Source organism: Rhinoraja longicauda, chromosome 16 (genome assembly GCF_053455715.1).
Source record: "Rhinoraja longicauda isolate Sanriku21f chromosome 16, sRhiLon1.1, whole genome shotgun sequence".
Taxonomy (NCBI): domain Eukaryota; kingdom Metazoa; phylum Chordata; class Chondrichthyes; order Rajiformes; family Arhynchobatidae; genus Rhinoraja; species Rhinoraja longicauda.
Window position 1 is genome coordinate 11,474,079 of NC_135968.1, and position 13,739 is coordinate 11,487,817.

General features: G+C 46.3%; 1 protein-coding gene across 3 annotated transcripts in view; it reads right to left on the reverse strand.

The window, feature by feature from the left end:
* fam13c (family with sequence similarity 13 member C) overlaps positions 1-13,739 on the reverse strand; it is a 48,002-nt gene that overhangs the window by 10,173 nt on the left and 24,090 nt on the right. For 2 of the 3 annotated variants that reach the window (XM_078413198.1, XM_078413196.1), the window contains 4 exons: positions 11,006-11,087; positions 7,537-7,739; positions 7,349-7,432; positions 2,612-2,707 (listed from right to left, as the gene is read on the reverse strand). In XM_078413198.1, the coding sequence (XP_078269324.1) occupies positions 2,612-2,707; positions 7,349-7,432; positions 7,537-7,739; positions 11,006-11,087 (465 nt within the window). The remainder of the gene's footprint in view (positions 1-2,611; positions 2,708-7,348; positions 7,433-7,536; positions 7,740-11,005; positions 11,088-13,739) is intronic. The other variant, XM_078413197.1, reaches the window with a different exon arrangement.

The window sequence follows — 13,739 nt, forward strand, 5'->3', positions numbered from 1 at the left end:
ATTAAAAGTACCATTAGCAAATTTGCAGATGATACTAAGTTGGGGGGTAGTGTGAATTGTGAGGAAGATGCAATAAGGCTGCAGGGTGACTTGGACAGGTTGTGTGAGTGGGCGGATACATGGCAGATGCAGTTTAATGTAGATAAGTGTGAGGTTATTCACTTTGGAAGTAAGAATAGAAAGGCAGATTATTATCTGAATGGTGTCAAGTTAGGAGGAGGGGGAGTTCAACGAGATCTGGGTGTCCTAGTGCATCAGTCAATGAAAGGAAGCATGCAGGTACAGCAGGCAGTGAAGAAAGCCAATGGAATGTTGGCCTTCGTAACAAGAGGAGTTGAGTATAGGAGCAAAGAGGTCCTTCTACAGTTGTACCGGGCCCTGGTGAGACCGCACCTGGAGTACTGTGTGCAGTTTTGGTCTCCAAATTTGACGAAGGATATTCTTGCTATGGAGGGCGTGCAGCGTAGGTTCACTAGATTAATTCCCGGAATGTCGGGATTGTCGTATGTTGAAAGGCTGGAGCGATTGGGCTTGTATACACTGGAATTTAGAAGGTTGAGGGGGGATCTTATTGAAACATATAAGATAATTAGGGGATTGGACACATTAGAGGCAGATAACATGTTCCCAATGTTGGGGGAGTCCAGAACAAGGGGCCACAGTTTAAGAATAAGGGGTAGGCCATTTAGAACGGAGATGAGGAAGAACTTTTTCAGTCAGAGAGTGGTGAAGGTGTGGAATTCTCTGCCTCAGAAGGCAGTGGAGGCCAGTTCGTTGGATGCTTTCAAGAGAGAGCTGGATAGAGCTCTTAAGGATAGCGGAGTGAGGGGGTATGGGGAGAAGGCAGGAACGGGGTACTGATTGAGAGTGATCAGCCATGATCGCATTGAATGGCGGTGCTGGCTCGAAGGGCTGAATGGCCTCCTCCTGCACCTATTGTCTATTGTCTATAAAAGGGGGATAACATGGAACGGGTGATCTATGGTCAGTGCGGACTCGTTGGGCCGTTGGGCCTGTTTCTATGCTGTACCTCTTTTTAAACAATCACCGGGTCAGGCAGCATCTTTGGAGAACATGGATAGGTGACATTTTTAGACCATTTTCAGACTGATTGAAAATGCTGCAGATGCTGGAAATCTAAACCACAAAGAGAAAATGGCGGAAATACTCAGCAGGCCAGGCTGCATCTGCACATGAGTCTGACCTGGTGTAGTACTTGTGTATGAAGCAACTGCAGATGCTGGTTTAAACCAAAGATAGACACAAAATGCTGGAGTAACTCAGCGGGACAGGCAGCATCTCTGGAGAGAATAAGGGCCTCGACCTGAAACGTCACCCATTCCTTCTCTCCAGAGATGCTGCCTGTCCTGCTGAGTTATTCCAGCATTTTGTGTCTATCTCTGGTGTAGTACTTGTTCCACTTATATAGTGTAATTGGTTTCCACCCAAGAGCCAGCTCATTCTAGCAGAAACTCACTTTTATTGACCAATGCTCTCCCCCATAGGTTATTAAACGTTTCTTCCAAAAGGCATGCCAAAACACCCCAAATTGATCCATCTTATTTGTGTCCTCACTGATCTACATTAATTCCAGGTTGAGGCAGTGCCTGACATTTTTAAAAGAACTATTCTTATTTTTTAAATGGCTCTCTCCTCTAAATGGGCTCCCCCACCCTAACCTTGGAACCCACTGCAGCTAACAACCCTCTGAGAACTCAATGTTAATTAATTTCGTACACTTGGGTGTTGCCACAGAAATGTTTTATATTTTAATTTCAACTTTAGCCCTTCCTTCACGCACCATTGGCAAATATGTTTTTTTATCATTCAAGCCCCTAACTTTCGGGTTGAATTTGGTTCCAAATCTCTTTGCCTACTTCTATAGTCAAATGTTTGTGCTACTGACTCATTCTTTGAATTATTATCATTTTTGCTCGGCCTATACTCATCACACATTACAACATGGGGGGGATGGGTGGGGGCAGAGCTACTGCCTTACAGCGCCAGAGACCTGGGTTCGATCCTGACTACAGGTGCTTGTCTGTACGGAGTTTGTATGTTCTCCCCGGGGCCTGCGTGGGTTTTCTCTGAAATCTTTGGTTTCCCCCCCACACTAGAAAGATGTACAGGTTTGTAAGTTAATTGGCTTGGTATAAATGTATAAATTGTCCCTAGTGTGCGCAGGATAGTGTTAATGTGCGGGAATCGCTGGTCGGTGCGGTCGGTCTCTTGGCCCGAAGGACCTGTTTCTGCGCTGTACCTTTAAACTAAACTAAACTAGGAGCATGAAATAAAATTAACATGTCATTTTGTTTGCATTGAAGTCTTTCTTGTGAGTCAGGAACCACAATAAATACCACAAGTGCAAAGAACAAGGAAAATCGCTCCATTCAGCATACTATACACCCGTACCACTCAAGAGAGAGTTAGATATAGCTCTTGGAGCTAACGGAATCAAGGGATGTGGGGAGAAAGCAGGAAAGGGGTACTGATTTTGGATGATCAGCCACGATCATATTGAATGGCGGTGCCGGCTCAAAGGGCCGAATGGCCTACTCCTGCACCTATTTTCTATGTTTCTATGTTTACCTTGCCTTTGTGATCTACTTACAATTGTGGGGATTGTGGCTACAGGTGAGAGGAGCTGCCGGATGCTTCGGTATCTGTCATAGAGTGGCTTCATCAGCAGTTTTTCCTGCTTGGATACCTAAGCAAACAAAAACATACTGAAGTTCTGAATCCGATCATCAGTGACTCTTTGCAATACAATACGATTGGATACGATAGAACTTTATTTATCCCAGGAGGGAAAATGATCTGCCAACAGTCATAAAACACAACAAGATACATGAAACATGAAATTAAAGTGACAAGTGGAAAGGATTGGGGAGGGGTGGGGGGGGGGGGGGGGGGAGGGGAGTCAGTCTACCCCACGACAGAAGGGGGAGGAGTTGTACAGTTTGAAAGCCCCAGGGAAGAAGGATCTCCTGTGGCGTTCTGTGCTGCATCTTGGTGGAACCAGTCTGTTGCTGAAGGTGCTCCTCAGGTTGTCCGGTGTGTCATGGAGGGGGGTGAGCTGTGTTGTCCAAGATGCTCCGCAGTTCGAGGAGCATCCTCCCCTCCAAGACCACCTCCAGTGAATCCAACTCCACCCCCAGGACGGAGCCGGCCTTCCTGAAGGCTGAGGACTTTGACCGAGGAAAAGCGGCTGCAATTACATCACAATTGTGCAGATCGGGGCACTGATTGAGAATGATCGGCCATGATCACATTGAATGGTGGTGCTGGCTCGAGGGGCCGAATGTCCTACTCCAGCACCTATTGTCTATGATCACCATAGAAAGCATCCCACCAGAATGCATCGCAACTGGGAATGGTGGGTGCTCTACCCAAGAGCACAAAAAATAACCCGACAGCGAGTTTTGAAAGAAATGCAGTCTTTCATGCAAACCAGCCCCTCCCCACCATCAACACTTCACACTGCCCCAGGAAAGCAGCCAACATAATCAAGGACTATTCACACATTCTCTCCTCTTCTCTCCTAACAGGTAGAAGATACAAAAGCTTGCAAGGACTTACTATCAGATTCATCAATAGCCTCTTCTTCCCCTCTGTTATCTTGAACAGGCCTCTCACATGCTGGGGACGAATTACCAATCTTCAAATCCACATCCTTGCACGGCTTGCATGATTTTATCTGCACTTTCTCTGTGGCTGCCGTAGCACTACAATCCTTTCCCCGCCTGCACTACCTGATGTGCTCATGAATGATGTGATCTGACTGTACAGCTTGCAAAGGAAAGCTTTTGACTGCAACTTCGGTTCATGTGGCAATAACAAGCCAATACCACGAGGTGGTGTCCAGGGGCAAGGGCATGAGCTCAGATGGGAGAAGGATGGAGTAGATATCATAAGATCACAAGTGACAGGAGTTGAATTAGGCCATTCGGCCAACCGAGTCTACTCCGCCATTCAATCATGACTGATCGATCTCTTCCTCCGAACCCCATTCTCCTGCCGTCTCCCCATAACCTTTGACGCCCGTGCTAATCAGATGGTGTGTAAGTGAAGAGGCATATGGGAAGATATATACAATGGAGGGGAGGACTGTGTACACAAGGAGGTAAAGGAGTTGTTTAGAATTCAGTTCAGTTTAGAGATAGAGCAAGGAAACAGATCCCTTGGCCCACTAAGTCCACGCTGACCATCGATCAACCCGTCCACACTGGTTCTATGTTATCCCACTTTCTCATCCACTCCTGACAAACTAGGGGCAATTTTATGGTGGCTCAGTGGTAGAGTTGCTGCACTTACAGCGCTTGCAGCGTCAGAGACCAGAGTTCGATCTCGACTAAAGGTGCTCTCTGTGTGGAGTTTGTACGTTCACCCCGTGACCGCGTGGGTTTCCTCCGAGATCTTCGGTTTCCTCCCACACACCAAAGACGTGCAGGTTTGTAGGTTAATTGGTTCGGTACAAGTGTAAATTGTCCCTAGTGCGTGTAGGGTAGTGTTAATATGCGGGGATCGCTGCTCAGCGGGGACTCGGTGGGCCGAAGGGCCTGTTTCTGCGCTGTATCACTAAACTAAACTAATCTAATTAACCTACAAACCCATATGTCTTTGGGATGTGGGAGGAAACTGGAGCACTTGGCGGAAACCTACGCATCACAGGGAGAACGTGCCAACTCCACATGGTGTACAGTGGAAGGAGGGGTGTGTACAGAAGGGGATAGGAATGGTGCGTGGGAGGGGTGGAATTTGAGGGGAGGTCTCTGTAGAATAGAGTTTGAAATGGAGGGGCGATGCAATGGGCGGTTTGAGCGAGGGCAGATGGTGTTCAGGGTGGTGAGAGGGGGAGAGCGCGCAGTGTACTGTGGTGGTGCTCAAGAGCGCGAGGAATGGATGCACCAAGTGAGGGGACAATTGTTCGACTGCGAAGGCAGAAGTAAATCAAAACTCCAGCACTCTTGGTGTTGCCTGCAAACTTACTAAACAACCCATCTGTACTTATATCCAAGTCGTGTACATACATCACGAACAACAGAGGTCCCAGCAAAGCTCTACTGGTTATATTTTCACATATCTGATATTTTTTCAATCATGCAGCATAATGGCCCAATATAACAACAGTGATTTACACTCAATGAAATCAATGCACGAGGTACAGATTTATCAACCGAGGGCTGCCAAGTGGTCCTAAATGTGCCAAACATGAGGGTGGCACGGTGGCGCAGCAATAGAGTTGCTGCCTTACAGCGCTTGCAGCGCCAGAGACCCGGGTTCAATCCCGAGATCTTCGGTTTCCTCCTACACTCCAAAGACGTACAGGTACGTGGGTAAACTTTCTTGGTAAGTGTAGAAAATGTCACTAATGTGTGTAGGTTAGTGTTAATATGTGGGGATCGCTGGTCGGCGTGGACCAGGTGAGCCGAAGGGCCTGTTTCCGTGCTGTATCTCTAAACTAAAAAACTAAACTAAACAAAGAAATAAACGTCATTCCAGCACCAAGCTTATTCCTTCCACTTACTCCGCCCGGAGAGGACCCGGCGGCGGCAGAGGGGAGGTCGGTGCGGCAAAGGGGGCGCCGAGGGAAGGACGGACAAGGATGGACCATGAGGAGTGAGGACGCCACTCCTGAGGGAAGAAAGGAACAATGGAGGACCCGGCGTAGGGGGAGGGGGACCACTGTGAGGGAGGCGAGGAGGGAGAACAATGGACAATGGAGGACCCGGCGTGGGGGGGGGGGGGGCTGGCGTGAGGGAGAAGTGAGGGGGGGGAGAAAATGGACAATGGAGGACCCGGCGTGGGGGGGGGGGGGGATGTGAGGGAGAGGGTGAGAACAATGGACAATGGAGGACCCGGCATGGGGGGGGAGGAATGTGAGGGAGGGGGTGAGAACAATGGACAATGGAGGACCCGGCATGGGGGGGGGGGGGGGGGGGGAGGGCTGGCATGAGGGAGAGGGGGGGGGAAGGGCTGGCGTGAGGGAGAGGTGAGGTGGGGGGAGAACAATGGACAATGAAGGACCTGGCGTGGGGGGGCGGCGTGATGGAGGGGGTGAGAACAATGGAGGACCCGGCATGGGGGGGGGGGGGGAAGGGCTGGCGTGAGGGAGAGGTGAGGGGGGGGGAGAACAATGGACAATGAAGGACCCGGCATGGGGGGGGCGGCGTGAGAGAGGGGGTGAGAATAATGGAGGACCTGGCATGGGGGGGGAGGGGCGGCGTGGGGGGGGGGGGAGAACAATGGACAATGGAGGACCCGACTTGGGGGGGTGGGGGGGCGTGGGGGAGGGGAGAACAATGGAGGACCCTGCACGGTAATCTGTGTATAGTCTGTATATTCTGTAATTTAGCCACACATTCAGTACACACATTGTGGGCCAAAGAGCCTGTTCCTGTGCTATGTTGTTCTATGTTCGATGAAGGTGATATTATTACAATTTGTGCAGCAGACTTTTGCCAAAGTGTGTTCTGTTGGATATTTTTCAACTTTAAATGTATTGCTTTGGGGAGAAATGGTAAAGCGCATTTCTCGTGAAAATTACTGTCTTAAAAATGTATCTGCTCTTCCTTAATACTGCCAATCTTCATTTATTACCAGTCTTGGAATTTAATACGAAGGTAGACACAAAATGCTGGAGTAAATTCAGCGGGTCAGGCAGCATCTCTGGAGAGACGGAATGGGTGGCGTTTCGGGTCAAGACCCTTCTTCAGACTGATCCTTTAATACATTAGGGTATCATTCTCTGTGGACATGGAGATTGGATGCAGCTGGTTTTAATAGTTCATTTCCCCAGTGCTCTGTTTCTCTTAAGGACATGGGAGTTGTTCCTTACAAACAGTTAATGGCATTAATTGTGCAGAGAGGAACTGCAGGTGCTGGTTTATGCCCAAGGTAGACACAAAGTGCTGGATTAACTCAGCCGGTCAGGCAGCATCTCTGGAGAAAACAGTCTGAAGAAGGGTTCCGACCCGTAACATCATCCATCCTTTTTCTCTCGAGATGCTGCCTGACCTGCTGAGTTCCTCCAGCATTTTGTGTCTATCTAGTGGCGATATTTGTGTGTTTACATTCCATAGATTCAACTGCAATGATGTGCAGCCACCATTTTCTGTAAACAGGTTGACAGGCAGACTTTTCATCAAAATACTTTTAGCCAGATCAAAGAGCTAAACGTGGAATCCCATAGTTTAGAATAATGAAAACACAAGGGAAGAGTGACTCTTGTACAGCAATGACCTTATCCTTGGGCTCTGCTTGCAAATTACTTTTTACAAATCAGGAACCCACTGATGAGGTTAACTTTGTATTTTTTACATTTCTATTTCATTATCTGCATACGTACCGGTTTTCCATGAATGCTTTCAAAATGCAATAGGCAATTTTGCATGTTGACCTTATCTAACTTCAGTTGCTTTTGGGTCATTTCCTGTGCAAGATATTGTTGAAGTGTTTTGGTCAGACTGTTCAAATCTCTACGTTTCATTGCAAATTACTCAGTTACAGAACCATTCGCTAAAAAAGTTGAGGTACCTTGACATCTTCCGGAAGGCCAAGTATTTCCTGCTTTTCTTTTAATTTTTTCATCACTATTTGTACAGTCTCCTCAACACTTGGCTTCTGTTGCGACTCGTGCTGCTTGTTCTCTTTGTCCTGTCTGGAGTTTACCGACAATACGTTGCTTCGATGCCTGTGCCGTCTATTATTCTCCTCCTCAGAGATCTTCAGCTTCAGTTCTACAAGACCAAGCATACAAAATGGCAGTAATCAATAGTGATACCTTAAAGTTAGCGCCTATTAACATAGGAAATTGTTCACCAGATAGACACAAAGCACTGGTGCAACTCAGCGGGTCAGGCAGCGTCTCTGGAGAAAAAGGATAAGTGATGTTTCGGGTCGGGACCATTCTTCAGACTGAAGGGTCCCAAATCAAAACATAGAAACATAGAAAATAGGTGCAAGAATAGGCCATTTGGCCCTTCGTGCCAGCAGGTTCGATCAATATGATCGTGGCTGATCATCCAAAATCAATACCCCGTGCCTGCTTTTCCCCCCATATCCCTTGATTGCGTTAGCCCCAAGATACACTGGAATTTAGAAGGATGAGAGGAGATCTTATCGAAACGTATAAGATTATTAAGGGGTTGGACACGTTAGGGGAAGGAAACATGTTCCCAATATTGGGGGAGTCCAGAACAAGGGGCCACAGTTTAAGAATAAGGGGTAGGCCATTTAGAACTGAGATGAGGAAAAACTTTTTCAGTCAGAGAGTTGTGAATCTGTGGAATTCTCTGCCTCAGAAGGCAGTGGAGGCCAATTCTCTGAATGCATTCAAGAGCGAGCTAGATAGAGCTCTTAAGGACAGCGGAGTCAGGGGGTATGGGGAGAAGGCAGGAACGGGGTACTGATTGAGAATGATCAGCCATGATCACATTGAATGGCGGTGCTGGCTCGAAGGGCCGAATGGCCTCCTCCTGCACCTATTGTCTATTGTCTATATCTAACTCTCTCTTGAAAACATCCAGTGAATTGGCCTCCACTGCCTTCTGTGGCAGAGAATTCCAGATTCACAACTCTCTGTGTGGAAAAGCTTTTCCTCGTCTCAGTTCTTTAAAATGTCACCTATCCCTTTTCTCCAGAGATGCTGCCTGACCCGCTGAGTTCCTCCAGCACTTTGTGTCTATCTTCAGTATAAACCAGTTGTTTGTTTCTACATATGATCAGACAAACCTTTATTGTTGTAACCGATTCACTCTTGGGGGGATTTTTACAGATGACATACCCTGCGCTTTGCAAGAAAAAAATTAGTTTATTGCTGAATACTGCTTACAAAAAAAATATCTCCTTTAAATTGATTTGTTTAATGAGATAATGGATAAATAGCAAAGGTCACAAGTCAATCAGGATCACTATGTTGATAAAGCCTCGAGGCACCCTCTACTGACCGTTTCCTGATCTGTTGGGAATGGTCTCTGCGATTGGAGCCACATCTCATTTGAAGTTGGCCTGTAGGCACGGATGACTCAGTGATTCTTTTTATAGACGAGCCAGAATTTCTCCAGCTCTCAGGTCTGACATTGTACTCGGAGCCAAGGCTGCTAAAAATATGCCAGCTGATCTTTCAGCGAGTTTGCTGCATGCATACAGAAAATGGTTCAAGCCCACTGTCTCACGCTTCTGAACGACGACCATGAGAGGCAATGAGAGAGCGGGCGGATAAGTGCAAACCTTTGTTTTTTGATGTTCCCTGCTTCCTAAGTCGAAGCTATAAATCCTCAGTCTGAATAAGGGTCTCTACCCGAAACGTCACCTTTTCCTTTTCTCCAGAGATGCTGCTTGACCCGCTGAGTTACTCCAGCTTTTTGTGCCTGTCTTTGGTTTAAACCTGCATATGCAGTTCTTCCCTACATAAAATATATCTATCAATTTATTTTCTCTAGAGTCAGTGGGAGAGATTTAGGTCATGAGGTCAAAAGGAATAGGAGTAGAATTATGTTGGAAAAAACCCGCAAATGTTGGTTAAAATCGAAGGTAGACACAAAATGCTGGAGTAACTCAGTCTGAAGAAGGGCCTCGACCCGAAACGTCACCCTTTCCTTCTATACAAAGATCCTGCCTGTCCCGCTGAGTTACTCCAGCATTTAACGTCATAAGGTCATGTGATAGGAGTAGAATTAGGCCATTCAGCCCATCAAGTCTACTCCGCCATTCAATCATGGCTGATCTATCTCTCCCTCCTAACCCCATTTTCCTGCCTTCTCCCCATAACCTCTAACACCCCTGAACTATCTATCTATCTATCTATCTATCTATCTATCTATCTATCTATCTATCTATCTATCTATCTATCTATCTATCTATCTATCTATCTATCTATCTATCTATCTATCTATCTATCTATCTATCTATCTATCTATCTATCTATCTACCTACCTACCTACCTACCTACCTACCTACCTACCTACCTATCTATCTATCTATCTATCTATCTATCTATCTATCTATCTATCTATCTATCTATCTATCTATCTATCTATCTATCTATCTATCTATCTATCTATCTATCTATCTATCTATCTATTTCTGCCTTAAAAATATCCACTGACTTGGCCTCCGCAGCGCTGTGGCAGAATTTTAGATTCACCACCCTCTGACTAAAGAAATTTCTCCTCATCTCCTTCCTAAAAGAATGTCCTTTAATTCTAAATTAAATTCTAATTTTGTGTCTATCTTAAGAATTTAGAATAAATGGAATATGCATTCTCGGAGGTAACGTAGGCAGCTTTGGATGAACGGACTTGTTCTACGATGTACGATTCAATAAAAGAGATGGTCATGCACGCCACATTCACAAACCGTAAGTTCAATCAGTCGGAACTAGGAGTCTGCCAGCTGAACTGATCAGCCTTGTCCTGGAATACGTGTCCTGGGCCACAGTTTAAGAATAAGGGGTAGGCCATTTAGAACGGAGATGAGGAAAAACGTTTTCAGTCAGAGAGTTGTAAATCTGTGGAATTCTCTGCCTCAGAAGGCAGTGGAGGCCAATTCTCTGAATGCATTCAAGGGAGAGCTAGATAGAGCTCTTAAGGGTAGCGGAGTCAGGGGGTATGGGGAGAAGGCAGGAACGGGGTACTGATTGAGAATGATCAGCCATGATCACATTGAATGGCGGTGCTGGCTCGAAGGGCCGAATGGCCTCCTCTCCTGCACCTATTGTCTATTGTCTATTCCGGCTATGTACCAGCTGCGCCCACTCGTAACGCAGCGGAGTTTGATTTGCATGCACCATGTGACCAGCCAGCTTTCTCAGGCTTTAAAAAAAAAAAAGATTTGCAACTAATGACAATTTTCCAAGAACGGAATGTTCCGTCGGCCGAATGCGGAGACCTCTTTAGAAACCTGCCCCCTGGCGATGGGCCACTTGGTGTGTTGAGCTTCACCACCAACAGTGATTCGTTTCTCAAACTGCATGCAACCGCATGGGGGCTGTGAGGTTGTGTACCTTTTAACTGCTTGCGGGCCCTTGTTAGATCGTTCATCCACTTCAAGACCTCTGGATCGCCGACTTTATCACTGTGGGAGGGCTAAAAACATAACAATTGGGAGTTATTCGTAAAATAGTTTGATCTTTATTCTTATGCAACACAGACCCGCGCACACAAAAAACACACACGTAAACACACACATGAACACAGGCACACAGGCACTGTGTAAGGGTTAAACAGACAATTTCGGCTGAAATGGAATTATCAGCTAAATTAGCAGAACTGCATTCCAAACCCTTCGAAAACAAGATTTTCTCTAATTTTGTGTCTATCTTAAGGATCGAGACTGAATGGAATATGCTGCCACAGTCTCCCAGAGACGGCCTTGCAGGACACGTCTAACTCTTCAACTCTTCACTGGAATTTAGAAGGATGAGAGGAGATCTTATCGAAACGTATAAGATTATTAAGGGGTTGGACACGTTAGAGGCAGGAAACATGTTACCAATGTTGGGGGAGTCCAGAACAAGGGGCCACAGTTTAAGAATAAGGGGTAGGCCATTTAGAACGGAGATGAGGAAAAACTTTTTCAGTCAGAGAGTTGTGAATCTGTGGAATTCTCTGCCTCAGAGGCCAATTCTCTGAATGCATTCAAGAGAGAGCTGGATAGAGCTCTTAAGGATAGCGGAGTCAGGGGGTATGGGGAGAAGGCAGGAACGGGGTACTGATTGAGAATGATCACATTGAATGGTGGTGCTGGCTCGAAGGGCCGAATAGCCTCCTCCTGCACCTATTGTCTATTGTCTATTGTCTATTCACGCACCATTTCGTGGGAAAGTGTATCGTTGTATCTCCAGAATTAAAAACGAAAGAAAAAACTCTCATAGAGTTCAGAAATGTGAAAGCCAAAGAGAAGGATTGCAACAAACCACAGGAGTACTGGGGCGTGTAAGTGGGCAGACAATTTAAGGCAGGCAAATGTGAAGTGATTCCACGTTGGAAAAATAAAGGGAGGTTTAGAGGGCAAAGCTTGAATTACTCCTAGGGTCGGGCAAGTGACTGAGTGAGCACTTTGGACCAGTGACCACAGTTCTATTAGCTTTTAAATAGTCATGGATAAGGACAGGGTTGGTCCACAAATTAATGTTCTATAATTGAGTCATTGATGGTATTTGACAGGAACGTGCAAAGATGATTGAAAGCAGATGTTTGCGGGCAAAGGAACGTCCAGAAAGTGGGATTCTTTTAAAAGTAGAAACATAGGAGCAGGTCATTCGGCCCTTCGAGCCAGCACCGCCATTCAATATGATAATGGCTGATCATCCAAAATCAGCTCTCCGTTCCTGCTTTCTCCCCATATCCCTTGATTCCGTTAGCCCTAAGAGCTATATCTAACTCTCTCTTGAATACATCCAGTGAATTGGCCTCCACTGCCTTCTGTGGCAAAGAATTCCACAGATTCACAACCCTCTGGGTGAAAAAGTTTTTCCTCATCTCAGTCCTAAATGGCCTACCCTTATTCTTAAACTGTGACAATAGACAATAGGTGCAGGAGGCCATTCGGCCCTTCGAGCCAGCACCGCCATTCAATGTGATCATGGCTGATCATTCTCAATCAGTACCCCGTTCCTGCCTTCTCCCCATACCCCCTGACTCCGCTATCCTTAAGAGCTCTATCCAGCTCTCTCTTGAATGCATTCAGAGAATTAGCCTCCACTGCCTTCTGTGGCAAAGAATTCCACAGATTCACAACTCTCTGGGTGAAAAAGTTTTTCCCCATCTCAGTCCTAAATGGCCTACCCCTTATTCTTAAACTGTGACCCCTGGTTCTGGACACCCCCAAAAACGGAAACATTTTTCCTGCATCTAGCCTGTCCAATCCCATAAGAATTTTATATGTTTCTATAAGATCCCCTCTCATCCTTCTAAATTCCAATGGGTATAAACCCAGTCGACCCATTCTTTCATCATATGTCAGTCCCGCCATCCCGGGAATGAACCTGGTGAGCCTACGCTGCACTCCCTGGTGAAAGTTATGTATCGTCCTGTTAGAGTGAAGGGCACAATAGATAGATTCAAATATAACCAAGGGCAAGGTGGGAAGCGAGAGAGGAAATCGCATGAGTCCTGGCTGAGATATATGAATCACTGATAGACTCAGGTGAGGTGCCAGAAAACTGGAGGGTGACTCATTTTATACTTCTATTTCAGAAGGGCTGTAAAGAAACACTTGGGAACTATCGATCAGCAAGCCTGACATCGGTGGTGGGACAGTTACCAAAGAGATTTCTGAGGGATAATGCATTTGGAAAGACAAGGGTTGGTGATTAGGGATACTCAACATGATATTGTGCGTGGGCATTCGTGTTTTAAGAATCCGAATGAGTTTTTTGAAGAAGTAACTAAAAAGGCTGACGAGGACGTAGATTTAGTCTATATGGACGTCAGCAAGGGCATTGTTTGACAAGTCAAGTCAAGTCAATTTTATTTGTATAGCACATTTAAAAACAACCCACGTTGACCAAAGTGCTGTACATCTGATTAGGTACTAAGGAAAAAAAATGAAACATACAGTAGCACGCAAACAGTTCACAGCGCCTCCTCAATGAGCCTCAAACGCTAGGGAGTAGAAATAGGTTTTGAGCCTGGACTTAAAGGAGTCGATGGAGGGGGCAGTTCTGATGGGGAGAGGGATGCTGTTCCACAGTCTAGGAGCTGCAACCGCAAAAGCGCGGTCACCCCTGAGCTTAA